The sequence below is a fragment of the Microcaecilia unicolor genome, chromosome 7 (genome assembly GCF_901765095.1).
Source record: "Microcaecilia unicolor chromosome 7, aMicUni1.1, whole genome shotgun sequence".
Classification (NCBI taxonomy): domain Eukaryota; kingdom Metazoa; phylum Chordata; class Amphibia; order Gymnophiona; family Siphonopidae; genus Microcaecilia; species Microcaecilia unicolor.
Genome location: NC_044037.1, coordinates 34,456,669 through 34,482,689, shown reverse-complemented (window position 1 = coordinate 34,482,689; position 26,021 = coordinate 34,456,669). Strand labels below are relative to the sequence as shown.

At 42.6% G+C, this 26,021-nt stretch overlaps 1 protein-coding gene across 1 annotated transcript in view; it reads left to right on the top strand.

Moving 5' to 3' along the window:
- AFF2 (AF4/FMR2 family member 2) overlaps nucleotides 1-26,021 on the top strand; it is a 572,314-nt gene that overhangs the window by 350,112 nt on the left and 196,181 nt on the right. Inside the window, exon 8 of the mRNA XM_030209863.1 lies at nucleotides 1,941-1,992. Within this exon, the coding sequence (XP_030065723.1) occupies nucleotides 1,941-1,992 (52 nt within the window). The remainder of the gene's footprint in view (nucleotides 1-1,940; nucleotides 1,993-26,021) is intronic.

The window sequence follows — 26,021 nt, the reverse complement described above, 5'->3', positions numbered from 1 at the left end:
ACATTATGGAACACCCATGAAATGCCCATTTGCCCGCCCATAGCCACGCCCCTTTTGCCTGCATACCAGTGGCGTTCCTAGCCTCGATGACACCCGAGGCGGATCGCCGATGCGCCCCCCCGCGGGTGCAGCACCCCCCCCCCCCACGAAATGACACCCCCCCGGGTGCACGCTGCTGGGGGGGGTGCCACGGCGCGTGCCTGTGGGCTCCGAGCTCACTACACTAACTTCGCTGGTTCGCTGCAGCTCCAGTAACCTGTTCCGGGGCAGAGGGATGGAGCTGCAGCAAACCAGCAAAGTTGGCGTAGCGAACTCGGAGCCCACAGGCGCGAGCCGCGGCACCCCCCAGCGGCGTGCACCCGGGGCGGACCGCCCCCACTGCCCCCCCTTGGTACGCCACTGCTCCATACATTAGATATTCGGCACACATTGTTACAGAATATGCATAGCCAATTGTTCACCTAAATTCTAATCAGTGCCAATTAGTGCTCATTACTGCTTGTTAAGTGCTGTTATCAGCGCTCATTAGCTTGTTAAGCCAATTAAGTTATGAGTGGTGTTATAGAATCTGTGCAGATTTTGGCACCTAATTCTAAGCGTACTGTATAGAATCCAGGGGTTAGTGTTTGGTTAGCAAAGGAGTCTTTACTGTTGAGTAAATAGGTGGTGGTAAGGGCTCCTGTGTGGCCATTAATACAAAAATTGGAAAATGCAGCCATTTTGCAGCCACACTAAAAGTGGCCTCAGCATTCGGGAAAGCTTCTCGCTATTGATACTACAAACCTCTTTTTATCGCAACTTAGTAATAATGCCCCCCACAATCTGCTAAAAGTAGTAAAAGAAATGTTTAAAAACCACAACAAACACAATCCCCGGGATTCTGTACAGGTGCGACTTAAGCTGTGCGCGCAAATCCAGTCGTATTCTTTATTTGCGTGTGCAACTTAATTAGTTAACAAGACAATCAGTGCTGATGGCCAATTAACAATCAATTGACACTAATTAGCAATAATTAGAATTTACACACAGAACTGTCTTAGCATTTTCTATAACATGATGCACATAAATTCCAAGTCGCATAGGAACTTGCCCTGGGCATGGAATGGGCGGATCATGGATGTTTCTAAAATCTATGGGCATGATTATAGAATACACCCAGTGCCACCCCAACCCCCCATACCTTCAAATTACAGTAACACCCCTCCTTCCAGTGCCACCTCCAAAATGGCAGTGCCCTGCCCAGTGCATCCTGGGATGTGTGAGTGGGGCTTCCCTACCATATAAGGGAGAAACACCCTTATATGAAAACATAGAAATATAGAATTGTAGAAAATGACAGCAGAAAAAGACCTTGATCCTGGGTAAGTGAGTTCAATTCCCACTGCAGCTCCTTGTGACTCTGGGCAAGTCACTTAACCTTCAATTGCCCCAGGTACAAATTAGTACCTGTATATACTATAAGCCACTGTATGTACTATGTAAACTGCTTTGAGTGTAGTTGCAAGAATCACAGAAAGGCAATATATCAAGTCCTAATCCCTTTCCCTTTATTATTTATTTGTAGCATTTATATCCCACATCTTCCCACCTATTTGCAGGCTCAATGTGGCATACATTGTTCCGTAATGGCGATCACTAATTCCGGAAAAGAGAAAATACATAGTTAAGATGGAGGTGACAGCCATTATTAGGCATGCACCCAAATTTGTATGCAAAGTTTTAAAGAATTTGGGGGTTAATGTGTATTGATTAGTAAAAAAAATTGCACGTTATTCCCCCAATGCATATTTCCCCAGATTCTATAAAGGTCAGCCTAAGTGGAGGGAATTTTGCCAATCGTGTTGATACTTTCTCTTTACGTAAACAGTAATATGTAAGTAAAATGTTTTGGGAAATTGTGGAATTAGTTGCTTAACACCTAAATATTTCTTTCTTAATAGAATGCTTGAAGATGACCTGAAACTTAGCAGTGATGAAGAGGACAGTGAGCAGGTGAGTTTAAATGCCTAATAAAATACCTACATTTTGAATTTGACTGACAATTGCGATGATGTTCCAGGGGATTTTCAAGGACTTTGTAGTTCTGTTATACCCATCTCTTGATCTCTGCTTTTTCACAAATTTGGGGTTTTGATTTAAAATTTACTATTTAGTAGAGGGAAACAAAAGGAACTGCTGAATTTATCCTGTCATCATATGATTTGGTATAATTCAAAACGGGTGGGGCCATTTCACTTGGTGTGTGCCTTTGAAGACAATTGATTACCTCAGAGTTTACAATATTTATTGTAGCTGCAGAAGTACAAGATGGGTGGACACTCATCCAATTAAGTAATGTTATGATGGGGGGTTTTTTTTACTCAATTTTCTAAGAAATGTACTCTCCACTTGGCTGTTGTGGGGTAGGATGCATAGATACATGGAACAAAATGTGTTTTAATGCATCTGCTTTTTAAAGCTAAATAGGCAAAAGACTAGACTTTTATGGTTTGGAGATTTTCATTCTCTTACAGGAAAAAATGGTGCCATTAGATTCTGGAGAAAGTTTAATGATTGAAGATCATTCAAAGGTTTTGGTCATTATACTAGATGCTAAATTATCATATGAAAGACAATTTAATGCTCTCAGCAAAAATGTTTTTTTTTCCGACTTAGGCAATTAAGAGCAATTACATCTTCTTTATCTCAAAATAATTTTAGAACAATAGTCCAAGCAATGTTGCTTCCGCAGCTGGACTATTGTAATTCTCTTTATAGTAATGTTTCATTTGGGTTGCAAAGGCGACTTCAATTCTTCCAGTAGATGGCAGTTAGATTGATCTTTGGACTGAAGACGTTTTAAGGAGTGTCTTTTGTATTGAAGGATTTGCATTGGTTAGTTGTTTAAAAATGTATACATTTTAAAATTATTAGTCTGAGTTATCAATCATTGTGGCTTAAATTTTGAAGGATTTGGGGATTTATTAATGGTATCATCTCAAGATCGTAAGTTAGGCTGTTCATGGTAGTTTATTCTCAGTTCAAGGGGCTAGATTGTGAAATTCACTGTCTTTGAACTTAAAATAGTTGCTATCTGTTCCTCATTTTTATAGAACTTTCTAAAAACCTGCCTTTTTGAACCTTAATAATTTTGTTATGCTTGGTGTTAAGGGGTTCAATAGAAATATAATTAATGTAATGTTGTCAGTCTTACCCCCTTGTTTACTAAGCCACATGGCAATGTTGACACAGCACATTCAAAGTGAATGGGCTGCATCAGCATTAACGCACCACCACCCGCTAGCGTGGTTTAGTAAACAGGGGGGTTAATCTGTATATCACTCTTCAAAACAAGGATTTTTTTTAATTAGAATTTTGAAAACTGTCTAGAAAACCGTTGTGGATAATATGAGCGGTATATAAGACATAATAGCTTAGTAGGGTCATTCCATGTCAAGTGGTCTGGTGGTCCCTGCGCGACCATCACGGATTTCGCTGAAATTTTCTATGAACATTCATACATGTCCCCAATAAACATTGGTAAAGTTTTACGTTCGCCGATGCAATACTTGCTGAGATATAGTAATCTGTTTGACCCCATACTGCAGCCTTCACGCAGGGACCACCAGACCACTTAACATGGAGCTTCCAGGTTATGAGGTAATAAAAGATGAACATTTTAGAAAAGGTTGTCAACTTTCTTTAGCCACTGTATATTTATTTATATGTGCATTTGTACACCACATTTCCCAGTCAGGTAGTCAGTACAATGTGGCTTACAGGTTACATCATGTTGACATGTTACTATAGCTGTTAGAAGTTAGATCTGTCCTTGAATTGTGTGCTAACGCTCTGATATCATGGTGTGACGATTGGTGATCAGTTTGATTATGTGGGGTCATCACTGACATGGTACGATACCATGAAAATCTGCTTGTAGGTGAGCTTTTCTTTAATCATTAACTCTGAAGCTTACGTACACCACAATTATCAATCTATTCATAATTGCAAGTGGTTTCATTCATATCTCCTAGGTGTAGTATTCTGTCTGAGAATCAATAAGCAAAAATTATTTTCATGAAACTCTAATGAAAAATCGTTTGCAGAAAATGTGCTGATATAGATTTCTTCTCTTCCATTCTAATATATACAGTAAAGATTTTTGCCAATAGCTGTGAAATAAAACCTTCAGCCAATAAGACTATCGGCCATTCCTGAGATGTGAAGGAGCTAATGTACTAAAGTGTAAAAATGCTTTTCTCCTTACCTTCGTACTGTATCATGGCATGCATTCATGCAGTGAAGCAGCAATGCTTCATACATTGCAGACTAGCCGTTGAGCCCTTAAAACCGGGCTCGTATAGGAAAGGGGGGATTGAAAGCCCCTTCCCGTCGCTGCTGCAAGGCCCCCCCGGTGCCGAGCTTGCCCCCCCCCTCAGTCGCCGCCACCCCCCCAGAGTCGCCGCCACCCCTCCATCCGGCCCGGGCCCTCGCTCCGCTATTGAAACAGCGAGGGAACGCAGCACACAGCTCTGCTAAGCTGCCATCGGCCTTCCTTCTTCTTCTCTGCCTGTGTCCCGCCCTCGTGTGATGTAACGTCGTCGAGGGCGGGACACAGGCAGAGAAGAAGAAGGAAGGACGGCAGCTCAGCAGAGCTGTGTGCTGCGTTCCCTCGCTGTTTCAATAGTGGAGCGAGGGCCCGGCCAGGTGGAGGATGGGGGGAGCGTTAGCGATGGCGGTTTCGTCCCTCGCAAATGCGCAGTACAGACCCTCTCTGCTCCGCCCCCATCATAACGTATTGACGCGGGGGCGGGGCAGAGAGGGTCTCTACTGCTCATTTGCGAGTGAGTACGACACTCGCCATTTATATGTTTGATAATATGTTTTTTTTGTTTTAGATGAATTGTTTCTACACTTGTAAAGAAGGCTCATCTACCCTCCAATTGCTCACTTACCCTTGCTCATACTTCTCCTACTCCCTTCATCCCTGCATTTTTACATTCCTGTTGCTTTTATTACTCCGATAATACTCAACTTATTTCTCTCCACCAATACTTTGTAATCCCAATTACTATGTAAGCCACATTGAACCTGCTTTGAGTGGGAAAGCGCGGGGTACAAATGTAATAAATAAATAAAAATAAATGGTAGGAAAATTGCATATAATATTCACCTGTAAAAGATTTTTGCAAATCGCAGGAGGCCCTTTTACAAAGGCACGCCAAAAAGTGGCCTGCGGTAGCGTGAGCACATGTAGTGCACGTGCGCTGGACCATTTCTCCACCACGTCTGGAAAAAAAGGTTTATGTTTTTGGGCTGGGGAAATGGACGTGCGACAAAATGAAAGCCAGCTCATGTCTATTTATGGCCTGAGCCTTTAATGCCACCCGTTGATTTAGCGGTAAGAGCCCACAAGTTACCCACACGGTAACCGTACAGCGCGGAACAACTGCCAATTACTGCCGGGAATGACCCCGCAGTAGAAAATTGTTTTAATAATTAGCAAACAAAGTTGCACATGCAATTTTTAGACTACTGTTAATTGCATAACTTAATATGATAATTAGCTGCTATTTGATGTTAACAACCAATTATGGGCTATAATTAGTGTTAATCGGCACTGATTAGCAGTTCTGTGCGTAACTGGTCTTAGTCATTATTCTACAAATTGTGCATAGAAAATCTGTAGTGCATAACTGCAAGGGAAGGTGGATCTGACAGAGACTCTATCTTGAGCATTGTGTACAATTCTAGGCACCGCATCTCAAAAACGATGTAGTAGAACTGGAAAAGTGTTACGTTCCTCACCTGGTTCCAGGCATGCGCAGCCGATTCACCGGCGAGGCGCAGTCCGGCAGAGATAGCCGGCTTTTCTGGATGTGGTTCTCCAGGATAGGTCAGTTTCTGTTTCCTATTTCTGGCAGCCGTCATCTTGGTTGGATCAATGTCCGCAGCCATCTTGGATAGCTCAAGAGTCAGCCATCTTGGATAGATCTTATCCTAGGAAGCCATCTTGGTGTTGATTAGCTTCAGGAAGGAAGCCCATATTTGGATGTAGGCATCTCTGCTGATGGGGGCAGCCATCTTGAATCAGCTGCACATGTTTGAGATTGATTCCAACACTATTTAAAGCCCTGCCTTCAGTCCTTCATTGCTTCGGCCTCAATTGTTCTGAAGAGTTGCTGTTGGAGTGCTGTTTGCCGACTAACTGCTGTTCCTGTTTTCCTGTGTTCCGGACCCTGGCTTGTTTCTTGGATATTGCTTGTTTGCTGCCTGCCTTGACCCTGGACTGATTTTGACTTTTCTTTGCCTGTTGGAGTACTAATTCTGGACTGTGTCTATTTGCTGCCAGCCTGGTCAGCGGCTGTGCAACCCCGCCAGTTCCAGAAGTCCTGGTGGCCACCTGCAGCTGGGAGCTCAACTCCTGTTGAACATTGGTTGCTTTTCAGGTGAAGCTAGGGGTTGTCTGGCTGCCTGACCGAGTGCGGTGTCACTCCATCTCTGCCATGCTCAGTCGGGGCACAGGGGCTCACTACTACCGGGTCATAACAGAAAGATAAAGAAGGCTGATCAAAATGGTTAAGGAGATGGAAGGACTCTCGTATGAGGAGATTGGAGAAGTGATGACTGAGGGGAAATATGATAGAGGTCCATAAAATCCTGTATTGAGTGAAATGGGTGATCGCGATTGATTGTTTACTCTTTTAGAAAGTACAAAGATGAGGAAACACTCCGTGACGTTACATAGTAGCACATTTAAAACAAATAGGAGAAAATAGTTTTTTCACTTAACATGTAGTTAAGCTATGGAATTTGTTGCTGGTCCAAGTAGTAAGTAAGAGCAGTTAATGTAGCTGGGTTTTAAAAAGGTTTAAACAAATTCCTGAAGGAAAAGTCCATGGGAACGTCACTGCTTATCCTTAGGGTTGGAAGCATGGAATCTTGCCACTTTAAATGTTCTGTAACAACATCACTCTGTATTTGTTTCAACACCGGAGGTGGCCAACGCCTCACGATACTATGTAGGCCACATTGAGCCTGCAAAGAGGTAGGAAAATGTGGGGTACAAATGCAACAAATAAATAAATAAATAATCACAGGGCAGCTAGGATGAAGCAGTCAGACCCTGAAATACAAGTACCAGAAGCCCTTGCAAGGAGGGAGGTAGAGAGTAGTCTGGATACAAGGGAATGGATTCCCAGCTCCAGCAGAGGGAGCCAGGGGGATAGCCACCAGGGGGATAGCCAGGCTGAGCCTATAATTTTGTCACCCACTAGGGCGAGGCGGAGGGAAGAAGCTCAGTTCTCCTGGATATGCAATCAGTATACCATGCGGCCCAGCTGAAATAGAGAGGGGCCCATGGAGAGGGAAGAAGATGATTGGATGGATTATATCGAAGGGGGGGAGTAGATCAGATGGGAGAGGAATTCCAGGAGGGAGGAGAAGCCTCTATGGAGTGTGAGAGTTCCAAGGCAGGGATGGCCAGCCCCTGAGGGTTTGGAAGGGTGTTGGAGGTAAGAGTAACCTGCTTTATTGGAAGCCTGATGTATTTGGAAACCTGCTTTATTTACCTGCTTTATTGAAAGCCTGATGTATTTGGAAACCTGCTTTATTTACCTGCTTTATTGAAAGCCTGATGTATTTGGAAACCTGCTTCATTTACCTGCTTTATTGAAAGCCTGATGTATTTGGAAACCTGCTTTATTTACCTGCTTTATTGAAAGCCTGATGTATTTGGAAACCTGCTTTATTTACCTGCTTTACTGGAAACCTATGTGGTTGGAACCTGTTTGTTTGGGGATAACCTATGTACTGAAGTTTGTGACAGCAGTTATTGGCATGATAATAAAAATCGTTTGACCTAGCCACTGTCTGCAATTGTGGTGAGATCTGGAAAAACGGCTTGTGGACGGCTCCACCTTGCTGGGAAGCAGTGGACCCTTTTCACTATATATATATATATATATATATATATATATATATATATATATATATATATATATATATATATATATATATATATATATATATATGTATGTGTGTGTGTGTGTGTGTGTGTGTGTGTGTTAACCATGTTAAATAACAGATAAATCATGGGATAGGGATTTAATCAATGCTAAGTGTAATAGTCCTTTAACACAGAAAATCCATTTTCATAGCACAGGTCTATGGTTCAGGTTAAGCTCTGTGATACGAACAAAATGGTGGCAGGGCTAGGTCTCACCTGCTAAGTAATATTCTATAATTATGTGCTGATAGCATGTAGTTTGCAGATGAGCGGAATGTGTGTGGGGGGGGGGGGGGGCAAAGTTACACACTGTATTTTATGTGCATATATCTGGAACATAGGAGCACACATGTCAGCTCTATATACTTGCATGTTATGCTAGTGTTGTATATAGGAAATAGGAGGTCTACTTTCCTATATAGAATATACTCCAATCAAGTGCCCTCTGGGCATCTGTATGTAGGAGCACAGTTATAACACTATTTCCTTAATACTGGAATCTGAGTTTACTTCTACAACAGTCCTATTAGCAGACCTAGATATTGTGTTAACTCCAGACACTGACCCTGTCGAACAGATAACATCTTAATGCCACTTTGTTGAAATATGCCGTGCCCACTCTGAGCTCTGCTAAGGACTTAAAATAGAATTGCCATCTTATTTGACCATCAAATAGATGACTTTCTTAGCTATCCATAATTGACTAAAGTTGCACCAACAATCCTTTTGGATACAATTCATAATGAAAGGCCTAAAATAAACCAACTGCAATTAGCAATATAAAACACGCATAGAGCAATTCTGCTGTTTATATTTAATTGACCTTTAGATACTTCCAGCCTCTCATTGTTTCCCTGACCTTAACCTGTTTAAAATTAATGAGTTTTAACCAGTAATACTGCTTGTATCTCTCATGTATTGAGGGTCATTATGATTGTTCCTCAGGCTCTATTAAATATACATTCTTTTGCTCTTTACTGTAGGTTAGGTTGGATTAGAGAAACTGTGTAAATGAGAGGTTAGGTCTGGAATCAATTTTCGTTTACAACTGAGAAGCAGATATTGATGCTGAGCTCAAAGTTCAATACAAGTTCTAAAGACATACGCCTCGTGGGATTTTTTTCTTTCCCCCCAATATAAGCAGATCACTCTCCAAGATATTTGTTTTTATCCCAAAGCAATCATATTGACAGTTTTATTAATATAACTGTCATCGGTGTTTCAGGTCGTTAGCAACCTGACCTGTTTCAATGCTTTTGTAAAATAACTGCTGACCAATAGAAACGTTCTCACATGGCGCCATTCTTAATAGCAGATTAACACCTGTTTAGCGTTTTGTAGGGTGGTATATTACCACACATAGCATATGCTGGGTGCACATTTTGAACTGCTGCGGAATTATAATTAGAACAGAATGTTGGTTTATGCATCACTGCACCACATTTAGTGGGCAAAGTGCTATTATCCACGAACAGAAAAATTGACTTTAGACAAGGTAAATGAATTCTGCATGTCAGACTAGAAGTGATTCTCAGACATGTCATTTGCTAGAGGAAATTAACCTTCAAGGTAAGTCAAATGAGTAGACAGAGTGCCTTTATTTAGTCTGCAGTTTGGAGTTTAATGTTTAACGCTCACTGAATCTCGGAAAGAATTTGATTTTATTAACCACAACCGGTTCATATCCAATGTAAATGTTTGTCCATACTGTAAATATGCTTTGAAAAGATGACTGTGCTTTTTAGTCATAGTAACATAGTAAATGACAGCAGATAAAGACCTGCACGGTCCATCCAGTCTGCCCAACAAGATAAACTCATTGTACATGGTATGTGATACTTTCAGGTTTATTTTCGAAAGAGAAGGGCACCCATCTTTCATCACAAATTGGGAGATGGGCGTCTTTCTCCCAGGGCCGCCCAAATCGGCATAATCGAAAGCCGATTTTGGGCGACCTCAAATGCTTTCCATCATGGGGACAACCAAAGTTCACAGGGGCGTGTCGGAAGCGTAGCGAAGGTGGGACTGGGGCGTGCCTAACACATGGGCATCCTCAACCTATAATGGAAAAAAGAAGGGCGTCCCTGACGAGCACTTGGGCGACTTTACTTGGTCCATTTTGTTTTACGACCAAGCCTCAAAAAGGTGCCCGAACTGACCAGATGACCACCGGAGGGAATCGGGGATGATCTCCCCTTACTCCCCCAGTGGTCACCAACCCCCTCCCACCCTAAAAAATAAACTTTTTAAATACTTTTTGCTAGCCTCTATGCCAGCCTCAAATGTCATACCCAGTTCCATGACAACAGTATGCAGGTCCCTGAAGCAGTTTTAGTGGGTGCAGTGCACTTCAGGCAGGCGGACCCAGGCCCATCCCCTCCTACCTGTTACACTTCTGGTGGTAAATGTGAGCCCTTCAAAACCCACCAGAAACCCACTGTACCCACATGTAGGTGCCCCCTTTACCTATAAGGGCTATGGTAGTGGTGTGCAGTTGTGGGGAGTGGGGGTTGGGGAGGCTCAGCACACAAGGTAAGGGAGCTATGCACCTGGGAGCAATTTGTGAAGTCCACTGGAGTTCCCCCTAGGGTGCCCAGTTGGTGTCCTGGCATGTGAGGGGGACCAGTGCACTATGAGTGCTGGCTCCTCCCATGATCAAATGGCTTGGATTTGGTCGTTTCTGAGATTGGCGTCCTCGGTTTCCATTATGGCCGAAAATTGGGGACAACAATCTCTAAGGACGACCATCTCTAAGTTCGACCAAAATTTCACGATTTGGGTATCCCCGACTGTATTATCGAAATGAAAGATGGACGCCCATCTTGTTTCGATAATACGGGTTTCCCCACCCCTTCGCCGGGACGTCCTGCGAGGACATTCTCAGGAAAACGTAGGCGCCCCTTTCGATTATGCCCCTCCACATATGTATACCCAAGTTTGATTTGTCCTTGCCATTCTCAGGGCACAGACCGTAGAAGTCTGTCCAGCACTCTTCTACTAAAAGTTCTGAAGCCCCTTAAAATTCACACTGCAGCCCATCCATATCTATTCAGTTATGATCAGGGAGTAGACCGTAGAACTCTGCCCAGCACTGGTTTTGCTTCCCAATTAGCAGCGTTGCCATCCATTGTCCGCTAAGATTCCATAGATCCATTCCTTCTAAACAGGATTCCTTTGTGTTTATCCCACGCATGTTTGAATTCCATTACCGTTTTCATCTCCACCACCTCCCACGGGAGGGCACTCCACGTATCTACCACCCTTTCTGTGAAAAAATACTTCCTGACATTACTCCTGAATCTGCCCCCCTTCAACCTTAATTCATGTCCTCTAATTCTACCACCTTCCCGTCTCTGGAAAAGGTTTGTTTGCAGATTAATACCTTTCAAATATTTGAATGTCTGTATCATATCACCCCTGTTTCTCCTTTCCTCCAAAGTATACATGTTCAGGTCAGCAAGTCTCTCCTTGTACGGTTTGCAATGCAAATCCCATACCATTTTTGTAGCGTTTCTTTGCACCGCTTCCAGTGTTTTCACATCCATCAGCAGACAAGAATAATCTTATTCTTGTCTGCTGATGGAAAAGTATAGTAGGCCTGATTTAATAAGAAGATGCATTATTCCACACATTTAAAAAAAATCAAAACAAGGCCAAACAATGGCCAGTGTGGTTTAATGGTGAAATAGAAGAGGCAATGAAAGACCATCTTTCAGAGCATGGAAAGCAGACCCTAGTGAAGAAACCTAAGATGAACAAAAGCACTGTCAAGTCAGATGTAAAAAAAAGTAATAAGGCAGGCTGAGAGACTTAGGGGCCCTTTTAATAAACCATGTTAAGCTTGACAACAATCACCAAAAATATGAGCGCTAACGGCCTAGTTTTATATATGGAACTCAAAATTGCATGCAGAAATTTGGGTGAATTTCCACTCACAATTTAATTGAATAACAAGCCAATTAGTGCCAATAGTTGGGTGCTAATAATCAATTATCAGCACTAATAGGTATCAAATAAAATTTACTTCACATTTTTAGGCGTAGATCTGAAAAGGGGGTGTGGCCATGCGAAAGGCATGGGTGGATCAGGGGCGTTCCTGGAATTTATGCTCAGTTTTATAAAATAAGGGAAATCTACACTTAATTTAAGTACGAAAACTTACACCAGGTTTTACTTGGTATAAATCCCCGCATCTAAAATTGGGCGTGGATCCCAGCACCAAATGCTATTCTATAAACAGTGCCCAACTCTGCGCTCGATTTATAGAATAGCACTTAGTGCAAAGTTTTATCAGCAGCGATTTTTCGGCATCATATATAGAATTTTGGCCTAAGTGTCAGTTCTGTGATGCAACTGTGTGCAAAATTGCCATTGTAGAATAGGGTGTAAGTTGGCATATGCGTACCTAACTTTAGGCCCCAGCACTTAGTGCATGTCCAAGGCTGGTGTAGATGCTGGCATCTAAAGTGATAGTATTCTATAACTTAAGCGTGCAACTGCAAGACCCACCCATGGGCACGCCCCCTTTAGTTGCACACTACATCATTTAAATGCTTTAGCCAGCCACTGATGGGTTAAATTGCTTGGTCGGCGCTAGCCCCTAGTATTCAGCAGCACTTAACTGGCTAAGTGCCGCTGAATATTACAGTTGATGCTGAACACAAAACTGTCTATCTTAGGGGGCATTCCAGGGGCGGAATCAGCACTTGGCCGCTTAAGTTCTGATATTCAGTACTTAAGCGGCCACGGTTAGCGCATAAATGGTACTGCATAAATGTCTGCCTATTTTTATGTGGTAACCCATGGCCGCTTAAGTGAGGAATATTGACTTAGGAATAAAACTTGTAAATGCCATCGCTTAAATTACACACAGACAGGAGTATTCTATAACCACACACACAAATTTTTTAAATGCCCACTCCACGCCCATGGCTATTCCCCTTTTCTTTTTTTTTATTATTTTATTTATAAGTTTTAACAGATTATTACAAGAACACTTGTAAATGAAAAAATGGAAGAAAATATACAACATTTTCATAGGAAAATCAAAATATAAGGTAATTACTTTATCTCATCCATTTCAAGTCCACAATATGAGAGAAAAAAACAAGGTACAATTCCAGGAAAAATTTTCCTCATTAATACATAAGATCAAGAAAGAAAAAGAAGAGAACATAACATGCCTTGTATTCCTTTTTACGGAGTGGATGTAGACAAAGCCTGGAATTGCTGACTAGAACTAGCCGCTAACTTAGAATCAAGAAAATTATTCAGCTGACATACATCATAGAAAATATATTTGACTGAGCTAACTTTGATCACGCATTTACATGGAAAGTTTAACCAGAATAAACCTCCTAACTGTAAGACCCTTGGACGGAGTTTCAGAAACGCTTGACGTCTCCTTTGTGTAACTCTGGCTATATCCGGAAATATTCTAATTTTTGTATTCATAAAGAGATCATCTCTATGACGAAAAAATTGTTTAAGAACCCAATCACGGTCGGGTTCTAACACAAAGGAGACTATCAATGTTGCAGGAATCGTTGTCATTTCTTCTTTTTGAAGTTCTTGTGTTAAATTCAACATGTCGAATGAAGCATCAGGTCTTTGTTCTGGTTGGTCCACTACACCCTTTTGTTTCTCAATTTTATATGGAGGCAAATAATAAATTTTAGAAATCGGAGGGTATGCTTGTTCTGGAATCTTTAGTATTTCTGATAAATATTTTTTAAACATTATTAGTGGAGCCATTTGAATAGTTTTTGGAAAATTAATCAACCTAAGAGTTTTAGCTCTTAGTTGATTTTCCAAATTTTCAGTCTTTTGGTGCAAAATAGTGTTCTCTTTTATCAAGTTTGATTGTATTTGTTGTGAAGTTTTTAGAGCTTCATTACATGAAATTAAAGTTTTTTCGGTGTTACTCATTCTGGTTTCTAAAACTTCAATTTTTTCCAAAGGCATCTGAGTTACCTGTAGCACCTGAGATATCTTCTGTGTAAAAGAGTTCTCAAGTCCCACCAAGGCTTCCCAAATTGAATCAAGAGTTATATTCCCAGGTTTAGTAGGCAAAAATGACTTACTGGGTATAGCAAGCTCAGTCAAAGTCAAAACTTTCTTCATTGTCTGCTCCTTGGTCCCAGCCAGCAATTCCCTAGGTCTTGCTCCTCCGACTTCCACAACCGGTAGTTCCTGGTCTGCTGCAGTTCCCTCAGCTGAATGCACTTCCAGGTCAGAGACACTGAGTGCTTCCTGCCCCTGCTGTAGACCCCTTGCCGGCATCATCGGAGGACTCCGCTGCTCGGGGCTAAAGGTGATGTCGGCCTCAAGCTGAGGGAGCAAAGAACCTCCCATTGCTCCCTCCTGCAGCGAGGAATCTTGCCCCGGCATTCTCACCGGCAGCGCGAAACGGTCCATCGGTCCCGAAGTCACGGCAGCTGTGGAGGGAGTCACCCGCTGTCTGCCCCTCCGTTTCGGCATCGCAAAAAAAGGTAAAAAAGAATTTTTCAAAGGATTGAGGGGAAACGGGTAACGAGCCGTCTGGCTAGCGTTCCCTTCCGGACGCCATCTTGTTTCCTCCGCTATTCCCCTTTTCATCTATGCGACTTAGAATTTATTCGCATCTTGTTATAGAGTACGCTTAGACAGTTTTGCACATAAATTCTAATTAATGCCAATTAGTGTCAATAATTGCTTATTAATTGGAAATTTTCAGTGCTGATTCGCTTGTTAACTAAGTTGTGTGCGCAAATCCAGAATATGACCAGATTTGCGTGTGCAACTTGAGCCACGTTATATGGAATCCGGGGTTATTTGACTAACATGGAGTTAACATGGGACCACTTACCGTTAACCAGGAGCAGATACTGTACATTAATGTGAATGTTAACACATGACCGCCAATAAAAAATAGTGGGAACTCCCCTACCCCCATAGCTGCTGTGTTAAATCGGTGCCTTCTTTCTCTTAATGCAGAAATTATCATGTGCTAATGTGTTGTGTTAACTGTGAGTACGGAGCCCGGATTAACTAAAATTCTGTATTAGCAGCTAGTGAATAGAAACCCAGTAAAATAAAGTAGCAAAAATCACATCTTAATATATGAAAAAAAAAGTTTTGTTATATTAATTTGATATTACAAAGATGGTTGAGCAAATGCCAGGTTAAATTTTAACAATTTAATCTTTGTCTCATGCCTCCCTTAACTGTGCAATATTATAAAGGTCATGGAGAATGCATAAAAATAAATGTCATGTATTTAGACGAGACATGTGATTAACAAAGATCAAAAGATCGGGTTTATCACATTCGGTAGATATGGGACGAAGTGCTGATAAACCAAGCCCCAGGTCTCAGTTATCGTACATTACCAGCTATATGCTTCAGCTTCAAAATACCACGCTGCCTGTTTTCACAGTACATGAGCTTAAAATATTCAAAATGATTTAACTGAGCAAGAAAGAGACTCCTGCCCATTTAAATCACACTTGTTTTCCCAACAGCTAATATACAATTGGATAATGCCACTGAATAGTGGAGTGGAGGAGTGGTTCAATTCCCACTGCAGGCACAGACAGCTCCTTGTGACTCTGGGCAAGTCACTTAACCATCCATTCCCCTGGTACAAAATAAGTACCTGAATATATGTAAACTGCTTTGAATGTAGTTGCAAAAACCTCACAAAGGCAGTATATCAAGTCCCAGTTCCCTTTCCCTATTTCAGATTCTACATAGAATGTTGCTCCTGTTGGAGGTTCTAGATGGAATGTGAATGTTGCTATTCCACTAGCAACATTCCATGTAGAAGCTTGCCCTTGCTGTTTCTGTGAGTCTGACGTCCTGCACATAGGAGTAGCCTAGTGGTTAGTGGAGTGGACTTTGATCCTGGGGAACTGAGTTCAATTCCCACTGCAGCTCCTTGTGACTCTGGGCAAGTCACTTAACCCTCCATTGCCCCAGGTACAAATAAGTACCTGTATATAATATGTAAGCCACATTGAACCTGCTATGAGTGGGAAAGCACAGGGTACAAATGTAAGAAAAATAAAAAATACTAGCACTGTCCACCTTGGCACTCTCTGGTTAATGGGAACAACAAACAGCAGAGGTGATCCAGAGAAGGAGAAGACAATCGTACATTTGCCACATGCAATTTTATTATGCATTGACCCGACTCTGCCAAGTTTCGACACAATGCCATTATCAGGAGTCTAAAAACATGTACAAATATAAAATAAAAACAAGAAAATTATATGTCAATATAGAAATAAATATATACATATCAAATTTTAAAAAACATCATCAATACTTTACCAGCAAACTCTTCAATGGCAAGAATGATCACACTCCCTATAAGAGATACAAAATATAAATCAATCATATACACACCAAATATATGTATGTGTGATCTAGAACATATAAGAAATAACAAATCTTCCTAAAATTCATAATAGTCTGTACCCTCGTGTCCTTAAAAATGAAAGCAATGAAATAAAAAATAGGTTATATCGTGTTTTCTTTTTAAAAAAAGGGCAGTCCAGGGCAGAGTCCAATCATCAAAGATATTCATTGCTCATATCCAGATAGCTAACTGGGCATGTTGGACTGCATATAATACTGCCTTAACTATGCCCAGTTACCTATCCAGGAATGGCACTAAACACTGGCAACATCTGGATAACTTCCAGGTACTTCAAGATTCCCAAATATTCCGTACCATTAGATGAATAGGTGTCAGCACTGAATATGTGGGTCTCGTTGAGCCTTCGGCAGTCAGCGCTTTCAAAAATGTTGACTGCCATGAGCTGAAGATCATGCTCTCTGGTTTTAATGTAGCAATTACTAATTCATCCTCCCATTCCACTGCCATGTCAATATTAAAGGGTCCTTTTACTAAGCTGTGTTAGCTGTTAACCTACAGTAAAAACTCTGTTGGCGCTTGGTAAGTCACGCATTAATGGAGTTTTGGGTTAGCAGGCATTACTGGGTGGAGCATGAGCATGGTGTGCTCCCACCGCGCACTAACCAACTAACTCGCTGTTAACACAGAGGCACTTACTGCCTCCTAAATAGGAGGTGCTAACCCCCGAATTCTGTATATGGCGCCCAGATTTTAGCTCCCAAGTTTGGGTGTGCTTCAGAGATGCATGCGCAAATTAATTGCATAGGGCCCCTTTTACCAAGCTGTGGCACATGCGTCGAGGCCCCCTTTTACCGCAGCTGGTAAAAGGGAAGTCTCGCTTTCCTACAGGAAATGGTTGTGCGACAAGTAAAGCACTTGCCACGTGACCATTTCGGGAGGGAGCCCTTACGGCCACCCATTGAGGTGGCGGTAAGGGCTCCCATGCTAACCTAGCAGTAACTGGGCCTGGTACATTCTGGTGCACTGGTCTTGCAATCCAGAGGTGGCCAGTTCAAATCCCACTGCTGCTACTTGTGATCCAAATAAATAAATAAATAAATAAATAAATAAATAAAGAGGGTGTCGGAGGCATAGCAAAGGCATGGATGTCCTTTTCAAAGACACATTCACATTTTGGATGTCCTCAACTGCCATCACAGGGACGGAGGCATAGCAAAGGACATACTCTAAATAAAAAAGGCAAAAGTTTTTGAAGTTGTTTTTTTCAGGGTGGGAGGTGGTTAGTGACCACTGGGAAAGTCAGGGGAGGTCATCCCCGATTCCCTCCAGTGGTCATCTGGTCAGTTCGGGCACCTTTTTGATGCTTGGTCGTGAAAAAAAATGGACCAAGTAAAGTTGGCCAAGTGCTCGTCAGAGACGCCCTTCTTTTTTCCATTATCGGCCGAGGATGCCCATCTGTTAACCTCGCCCCGTCCAGCCTTCGGTACACTGCCGACACGCCCCCTTGAACTTTGGTGGTCCCCGCGACGCAAAGTAGCTGAGGACGCCCAAAATCGGCTTTCGATTATGCCGATTTGGGCGACCTTAGGAGAAGGACGCCCATCTCCCGATTTGTGTCAGAAGATGGGCGCCCTTCTCCTTCGAAAATAAGCAGGATAGATAACTTCCCCATTGCAGTACAAACAATCCTAGCTGAAATTTTCACAAATGCCATCTGCCTTTAACACCATCAGTATTCATTTATATAAATGTAAATGCAAAATTTTATTTCAGTAAAATATCAGTTTACTAAGCACTCATTAAACAAGCATGCCAAATTCAGCCAAAATACTCATAGTTTCAGATGGCTCTACTGCTTACAGCAATTTTTACATGTCTTGCCAAAGTAAAGGCATTCACAAGATATATTTATTTGGTGACAGTCTAATGGAGGTCCAACGAGGCTACTTTATTGAAAGTTCAAAAATCGTGAGTGGAGAGGTGATTGAGGAAGATAACTGCGATCACATTTGACCGTAGTGTTTAAATTCAGCAATGGTCAAAAGTTAATTATCAAAACAGAGCAAATGGAGCATGAGAAATTACTGAAAAGTCAATAACTGAGCAATTCAGAATGGAATCAAGTGATGGCGAGTACTTTTCCCCTAATGAAGATATATGAAGGACACACATGTCAAGCAAGGCAACTGGATACAGAATAGAAACAAGAGCCCTGAACGCAAAGTAGTGAACACTAATAACATGAGCTGGAGCTCCAGAAATGTGACAACACTCTCCTTGTTGTAAAAGACAAATTATTTCAGCTCAGATTGGCAGACCTGCTGTTCGTATATCAAGTAAGGATACTGCAATTAAAATACCACATGTAATTATCTGCCTGTGGTCGGTGTCACTGTCAGAAGGGCAGGCCCAGAAAAAATAGCAAAGAAGTTGCTGAGTTAAGTGAACATGATTTGTTTTCTGTTAAAAATGCAAATATTTGATTAGTTCGAGGGTCACTGTGCCAGTAAAGCCAGCAGCATCGCAGTCATTGAAAGGTGATCTAGAAATACTCTTTTCATTTGACCATTTGACTGCACTTTCAGCATCAGTGATTTATAGACCCTCTCACCTGAAAGACACGGTAGTCTCATGCTTTTCTCCCACTGCCCTGACTTTTTAAAATCTAATTAGCCACATACTGGATGTGTTATGTGGCTCAATACTTTCATGATGCATCATTACTCTTATGAGTCTCTGCTGGTGGCATACGGAACTGCATCTAAGAAGCCAAATCCAAGCTGCTACTTGCACTTGAAGAAGGTGTAGTCATTTGACGAAGTATATTTCCTCTTTACTTATTGAATAGTGCTTAAGCGTTTTTTTTTTCCACGCCGATTCTTTAAGCGCAATTTATAACATTCATACCATAGAGTATATATAGATATAGATACATAGGGGTCCTTTTACAAAGGTGTGCTGAAAAAATGGCTTGCGGTAGTGTAGGCGCGGGGTTTGGGCGCGCAATGATCCATTTTTTTAGTGCGCCTGTAAAGAAGGCCTTTTTATTTTTGCCGAAAATGAGCGTGCGGCAAAATGAAAATTGCCGCGCGTCCATTTTGGGTCTGACATCTTACTGCCAGCCATTGACCTAACGGTAAAGACTCATGCGGTAACCGGGCGGTAATGACCTATGCGCGCCAAAAGCCACTTGGCGAAAATAAAAAATATTTTTCATATGCGTGTATCGGGCGCGCGCAAAAAAATTAAATTACCTCAAGAGCCACGTGGTAGTGGGGTGGTAACTCCATTTTGGCACGCGTTGGGCACACGTGAAGGGGCATAATCGAACGGAAACGTCTATCTCCATGGGCGTTTATCTCAGAGAACGGGTCCGTAAAGGGGCGGACCGAACCGTATTTTCGAAAAACATGGACGTTTATCTTTTTTTGAGCTGGGCGTTTTTGTTTTTCAGCGATAATGGAAACCGAAAGCGCCCAGCTGAAAAACGAATAACTCCAAGACATTTATTCGTGGGAGGGGCCAGGATTCGTAGTGCACTGGTCCCCCTCACATGCCAGGACACCAACCGGGCACCCTAGGGGGCACTTTTACAAAAAAAATAAAAAAGCTAAAATAGCTCCCAGGTGCATAGCACCCTTCCCTTGGGTTTTGAGCCCCCCAAATCCCCCTCAAAACCCACTGCCCACAAGTCTACACCATTACTATAGCCCTAAGGGGTGAAGGGGGGCACCTACATGTGGGTTTGGGGGGCGGTTTGGAGGGCTCCCATTTACCAGCACAAGTGTAACAGGTGGGGGGGGATGGGCCTGGGTCCACCTGCCTGAAGTCCATTGCACCCCTTACTAACTGCTCCAGTGACCTGCATACTGCTGCCAGGGAGGTGGGTATGACATTTGAGGGTGAAAATAAAAAGTTGTGAAACGGCATATTTTGTGGTGGGAGGGGGTTTGTGACCACTGGGGGAGTCAGGGGAGGTCATCCCCGATTCCCTCCAGTGGTCATCTGGTCATTTAGGGCACTTTTTGGGGCCTTATTCGTGGAAAAACAGGGTCCAGGAAAAGTGCCCTAAATTTTCGCTAAAAACGCATATTTTTTTTTCCATTATTGGCGAAAGGCGCCCATCTCTGATCGGCCGATAACCACGCCCCAGTTCCGCCTTCGCCACGCCTTCGACATGCCCCCATCAACTTTGTCCGCATCCGCGACGGAGTGCAGTTGAAAACAGCCAAATTCGGGTTTTGATTATACCGCTTTATTTGTTTTTGTGAGATAAACGTCTATCTCCCGATTTGGGTCACAATATAGGCGTTTTTCTATTTCGATTATAAGCAGGATAACCTCCATAAAAATTTGTCCATATTGTTTTCTTTAGACGCATTTGACAATGTTAGTTGCATACAGAATTAACAGATTTTTGCCTTTCCATTTTGCAAAATTCTTGGGATTCTCAGAGTATCCTATCTGCATTACAGAATTATACCCTTGCATGGGATTTTAGGTTTTGTTTTATTTTGGGTGTTTTATTATTATTATTTTTTTTAAATCTCCACTGAAACCTCCAGCTGCTTAAACAGTTTGATAGACTGTAGCCATTCTGCCATCCCGTGCCCCCAGCTGTGTTGCTTAGCAACATTTTAATTCAAGAAGAATCGAAGGAGATGAAATCCCTGTGGAGAGGGAAACAGAAATAAGAGGGCCGTTGACAGATGATCTGAGTTGTTTCTTCTAATATACTGTGAAGATCACCAGCTCTTTTCATGAATGATAAATGCACTGTACACAGATCAATGGCTTCAGCAATAAACTGGAACCAGGCTCCATGTCTGAAGTCGCTCAGACTGAGAGGCCCAGAGATTTACTCATTTAGCTGATTTGGTGTGTGTGTGTGTGAGAGAGAGAGAGAGAGAGGTTTGGTTTTTTTTTTTTTTTAAGGTTTCACAAGAGAAAATTGATCTGAACATTTTGGTCATCACTTGCCCTTTTACTGTTCTTGACTAATAAAAATTGTGTTTCAAACAGCATTTTTTCTCCCCCCTTCTTCCTTCCTTTGCTTTGTCATGGCTGAACTTGACAGTAATATCATGATGATGTCGTCTGACTCCCATGCTGGAAGTAATCATGCCAAATAGCAAGTTCCTAATATGACATAGATAAAAATAAAGCAAGTGCATATGTTTCAAGTTTCAAGTTTTTATTTAATTGATATACTGCTAAAGGGTATGTACCATCGTAGTGGTTTAAAACATCAGGAAATAGGAGAGCCTTAGTAGGAAATGAACTACAAGATATATATATATAATACAGTTTCTTATGAACTGGAAGATGGGTATTTTAAAAGCTAGAGGAGAAAAAGAAGTTTTAATTTTCATGGGATATTCAGCTGCAGAGCAGCTTTTCTTTACTTGGATTCCCAATTTCTGATAGTTCGTTTTATATTGGATATTGTTTTAACATATCACACCAAAGCATTCTGCAGTTCTAGTGGAGCAACGTACTGTAGACTGTAAAATTTAAAACAGGCCTCCAAGCTCCACTGTTCCACTGTAGAAAGGTGAAACAGGCATCAAAGCTCCACTGTCCCACTGTAGAAAGGTGAAACAGACATCCAAGCTTCACTATTCCATTGTAGAAAGGTGAATCAGACCTACAAGCTCGAGTGTTCCACTGTAGAAAGGTGAAACAAGCCTCCAAGCTCCACTGTAGAGAGGTGGAACAGGCCTCCAAGCGCCAGTGTTCCTCTGTAGAAAGGTGAAACAGGCATCCAAGCTCTACTGTTCCACTGAAGAAAGGTAAACCAGGCCTCCATTCTCCAGTGTTCCACTGTAGAGAGGTGAAACAGGCCTCCAAGCTCCAGTGTTCCACTGTAGAAAGGTGAAACAGGCCTCCAGGCTCCAGTGTTCCACTGTAGAAAGGTGAAACAGGCCTCCAAGCTCCAGTGTTCCACTGTAGAAAGGTGAAACAGGCCTCCAAGCTCCAGTGTTCCACTGTAGAAAGGTGAAACAGGCCTCCAAGCTCCAATGTTCCACTGTAGAAAGGTGAAACAGGCATCAAAGCTCCACTGTCCCACTGTAGAAAGGTGAAACAAACATCCAAGCTCCACTGTTCCACTGTAGAAAGGTAAAGCAGGCCTCCAAGCTCCAGTGTTCCACTGTAGAAAGGTGAAACAGGCCTCCAAGCTCCAATGTTCCACTGTAGAAAGGTGAAACAGGCATCAAAGCTCCACTGTCCCACTGTAGAAAGGTGAAACAAACATCCAAGCTCCACTGTTCCACTGTAGAAAGGTAAAGCAGGCCTCCAAGCTCCACTGTTCTGCTGTAGAAAGGTGAAACAGGCATCCAAGCCCCACTGTTCCACTGTAGAAAGGTGAAATAGACATCCAAGCTTCACTGTTCCATTGTAGAAAGGTGAATCAGGCCTACAAGCTCGAGTGTTCCACTGTAGAAAGGTGAAACAGGCCTCCAAGCTCCACTGTAGAGAGGTGGAACAGGCCTCCAAGCCAAGCGCCAGTGTTCCTCTGTAGAAAGGTGAAACAGGCATCCAAGCTCTACTGTTCCACTGAAGAAAGGTAAACCAGGCCTCCATTCTCCAGTGTTCCACTGTAGAGAGGTGAAACAGTCCTCCAAGCTCCAGTGTTCTGCTGTAAAGAGGTGAAACACTACTACTACTACTTGACATTTCTAAAGCGCTACTAGGGTTACGCAGCGCTGTACAATTTAACATAGAAGGACAGTCCCTGCTCAAAGGAGCTTACAATCTAAAGGACAAATGTACAGTCAGTCAAATAGGGGCAGTCTAGATTTCCTGAAAGGTATAAAGGTTAGGTGCCGAAAACAACATTGAAGAGGTGGGCTTTCCTCCAAGCTCCAGTGTTCTGCTGTACAAAGGTGAAACAGGCCTCCAAGCTCCAGTGTTCCACTGTAGAAAGGTGAAACAGGCCTCCAAGCTCCAGTGTTCCATTGTAGAAAGGTGAAACAGGCCTCCAAGCTCCAGTGTTCCACTGTAGAAAGGTGAAACAGGCCTCCAAGCTCCAGTGTTCCACTGTAGAGAGGTAAAAGAGGCCTCCAAGCTCCAGTGTTCCACTGTAGAGAGGTGAAACAAGCCTCCAAGCTCCACTGTAGAAAGGTGAAACAGGACTCAACATACAGGAAGACCCATGCTGGGGATAACGCAGGCAACTTTGTAGCATGGCTTGGTAAAAGGGCCCCTAAGTTTGTACCTGAGGTATTGAAGGGATAAGTGAATTGCCCAAGTTCATAAGGAGCCACACTGACACTGATCAGGTTCCTCTGGTTTTCAATCTGCTGCTCTAACCATTAGACTATTCCTCCATTCCAGCATTAGCTCTGAGTACTCACATTAGTGCTCAAATGATCTAGGGGCAGAGTCAGGAGTTATGCAGACATCAGTTGTATTGAGTGCTGATGACCGCATAAGTAACTGGGAAAATTGGACTGCACAAAAGGCAGTCTAACTTTGCCCAGTTAGCTATCCACCTTATAATTGAAAGAGAAAAACGCCTAGATTTCGACCCCAAATCGGGAGATAGACGTTTATCTCACAAAAACGAATAAATCGGTATAATGGAAAGGCGATTTTGGACGTTTTCAACTGCACTCCATCGCGGAAGCGTACAAAGTTGATGGGGGCGTGTCGGAGGCGTGGCGAAGGTGGAACTGGGGCGTGGTTATCGGCCAAGGAGAGATGGGCGCCTTTCGCCGATAATGGAAAAAAAGTATGCGTTTGTAGCTAGAATTTAGGGCACTTTTCCTGGACCCTGTTTTTTCACGAATAAGGCCCCAAAAAGTGCCCTAAATGACCAGATTACCCCCAGAGGGAATCGGGGATGATCTACCCTGACTCCCCCAGTGGTCACTAACCCCCTCCCACCACAAAAAAATGATGTTTCACAACTTTTTATTTTCACCCTCAAATGTCATACCCACCTCCCTGGCAGCAGTATGCAGGTCCCTGGAGCAGTTGTTAGGGGGTGCAGTGGACTTCAGGCAGGTGGACCCAGGCCCATCTCCCCCTACCTGTTACAATTGTGCTGCTTAATGCTTATTAGTCGTCCAACCCCCCAACCCACTGTACCCACATGTAGGTGCCCCCCTTCACCCCTTAGGGCTATAATAATGGTGTAGACTTGTGGGCAGTGGGTTTTGAGGGGGGCTTGGGGGGCTCAACACACAAGGGAAGGGTGCTATGCACCTGGGAGCTCTTTTACCTTTTTTATTTTTTTTGTAAAAGTGCCCCCTAGGGTGCCCGGTTGGTGTCCTGGCATGTGAGGGGGACCAGTGCACTATGAATCCTGGCCCCTCCCACAAACAAATGCCTTGGATTTATTCGTTTTTGAGCTGGGCGCTTTCATTTTCCATTATCACTGAAAAACAAAAACGCCCAGCTCACAAATTGTCGAATAAAACATGGACGTCTATTTTTTTCGAAAATACAGTTCGGTCCGCCCCTTCACGGACCCGTTCTCGGAGATAAACGCCCATGGAGATAGACGTTTTCGTTCAATTATGCCCCTTCACGTGACCCAAAATCTGGGTCTAATTTAGCTGGCTATGGTAGGCATTTAAAGAAACACTGCCCGCCAAAGCCTGAATATTGACCCATCTTTTATTTTTATTTATTAACCAACAGAAGAGAGAATTGTTTAACATTCTAGGAATATCCTTTTGCATAGAACTTATTGACGGCCATGGAAACTGACTTTAGAGACTGCATCCTAGGGAAGTAGTAACACACCAGTTGGTATACTACAAGCTGCTTTGAAAAGCACACACGTGATGAACCATTCAAGAGGCTTGGAAGCTCCTCTAATAAAGTAGATTCAAATACTGCAGGCCATGTGGGTAGACAGGTTGGTATCAACAGTCTACAACTGCCCAGACACCAACCAGGTGAGTGTGGCCGGTTGGCGGTGGCAAGAAACCACCCACAAAGGCCAGACGGACTGAGGAAGCCAAATATTTGGGCAGCAGCTTTGCTAGTATTAGGAGGGATATAGATTATTAGCAGTTCAGATGTTATCTTCATAACTGCAGAGCTGGATAAGCTAATTACATTTTTTTTTCAAATATTCTCCACTATATAGTTGAAAGAAGAGACAAGTATGAGAAATGGCTTGAACTGCTGTGCTTTAATGAGAGCCAGGTCATAAGTTCTTGGACAGGAGTCAGTTTACAGAGGTCATAACTCACTTGGTTATGGTCATTCAGTATATAGTTATTTGAATAGGTGCTGATTGAGGGATCCTTTCTGTGCACTCTTTTGAGATTATGATAGATTTGTAGATTTATGACCAAGTTAGTATAATTTTAGAAGCTATTTTACCAAACCTGGCCTGCTTCATGAAAAAAAAAAGTTATATTATGTGGGTATGATATTCTTTCAGCCAAGCTATGTAATTATTGCAGGTAACAGGCCAGTTAGAGAGAGAGAGTACAGCCAAATGGTGAAAGGGAAAAAGTAGCACGTTCATCTGTATAGCCATGTACTCATACAAAATGGATTAGATTGTATATATGGCGCCTGGAAAAACTGGCGCCGAAAATATTTCCACCAAAGCGTATTCTGTGAACTGCACCTAGGTTTAGGTGCAGTTTATAGAATAGGCCTAGTGGCCATGCCTGCACCTAACTTTAGGCCCATCCATTTACATCA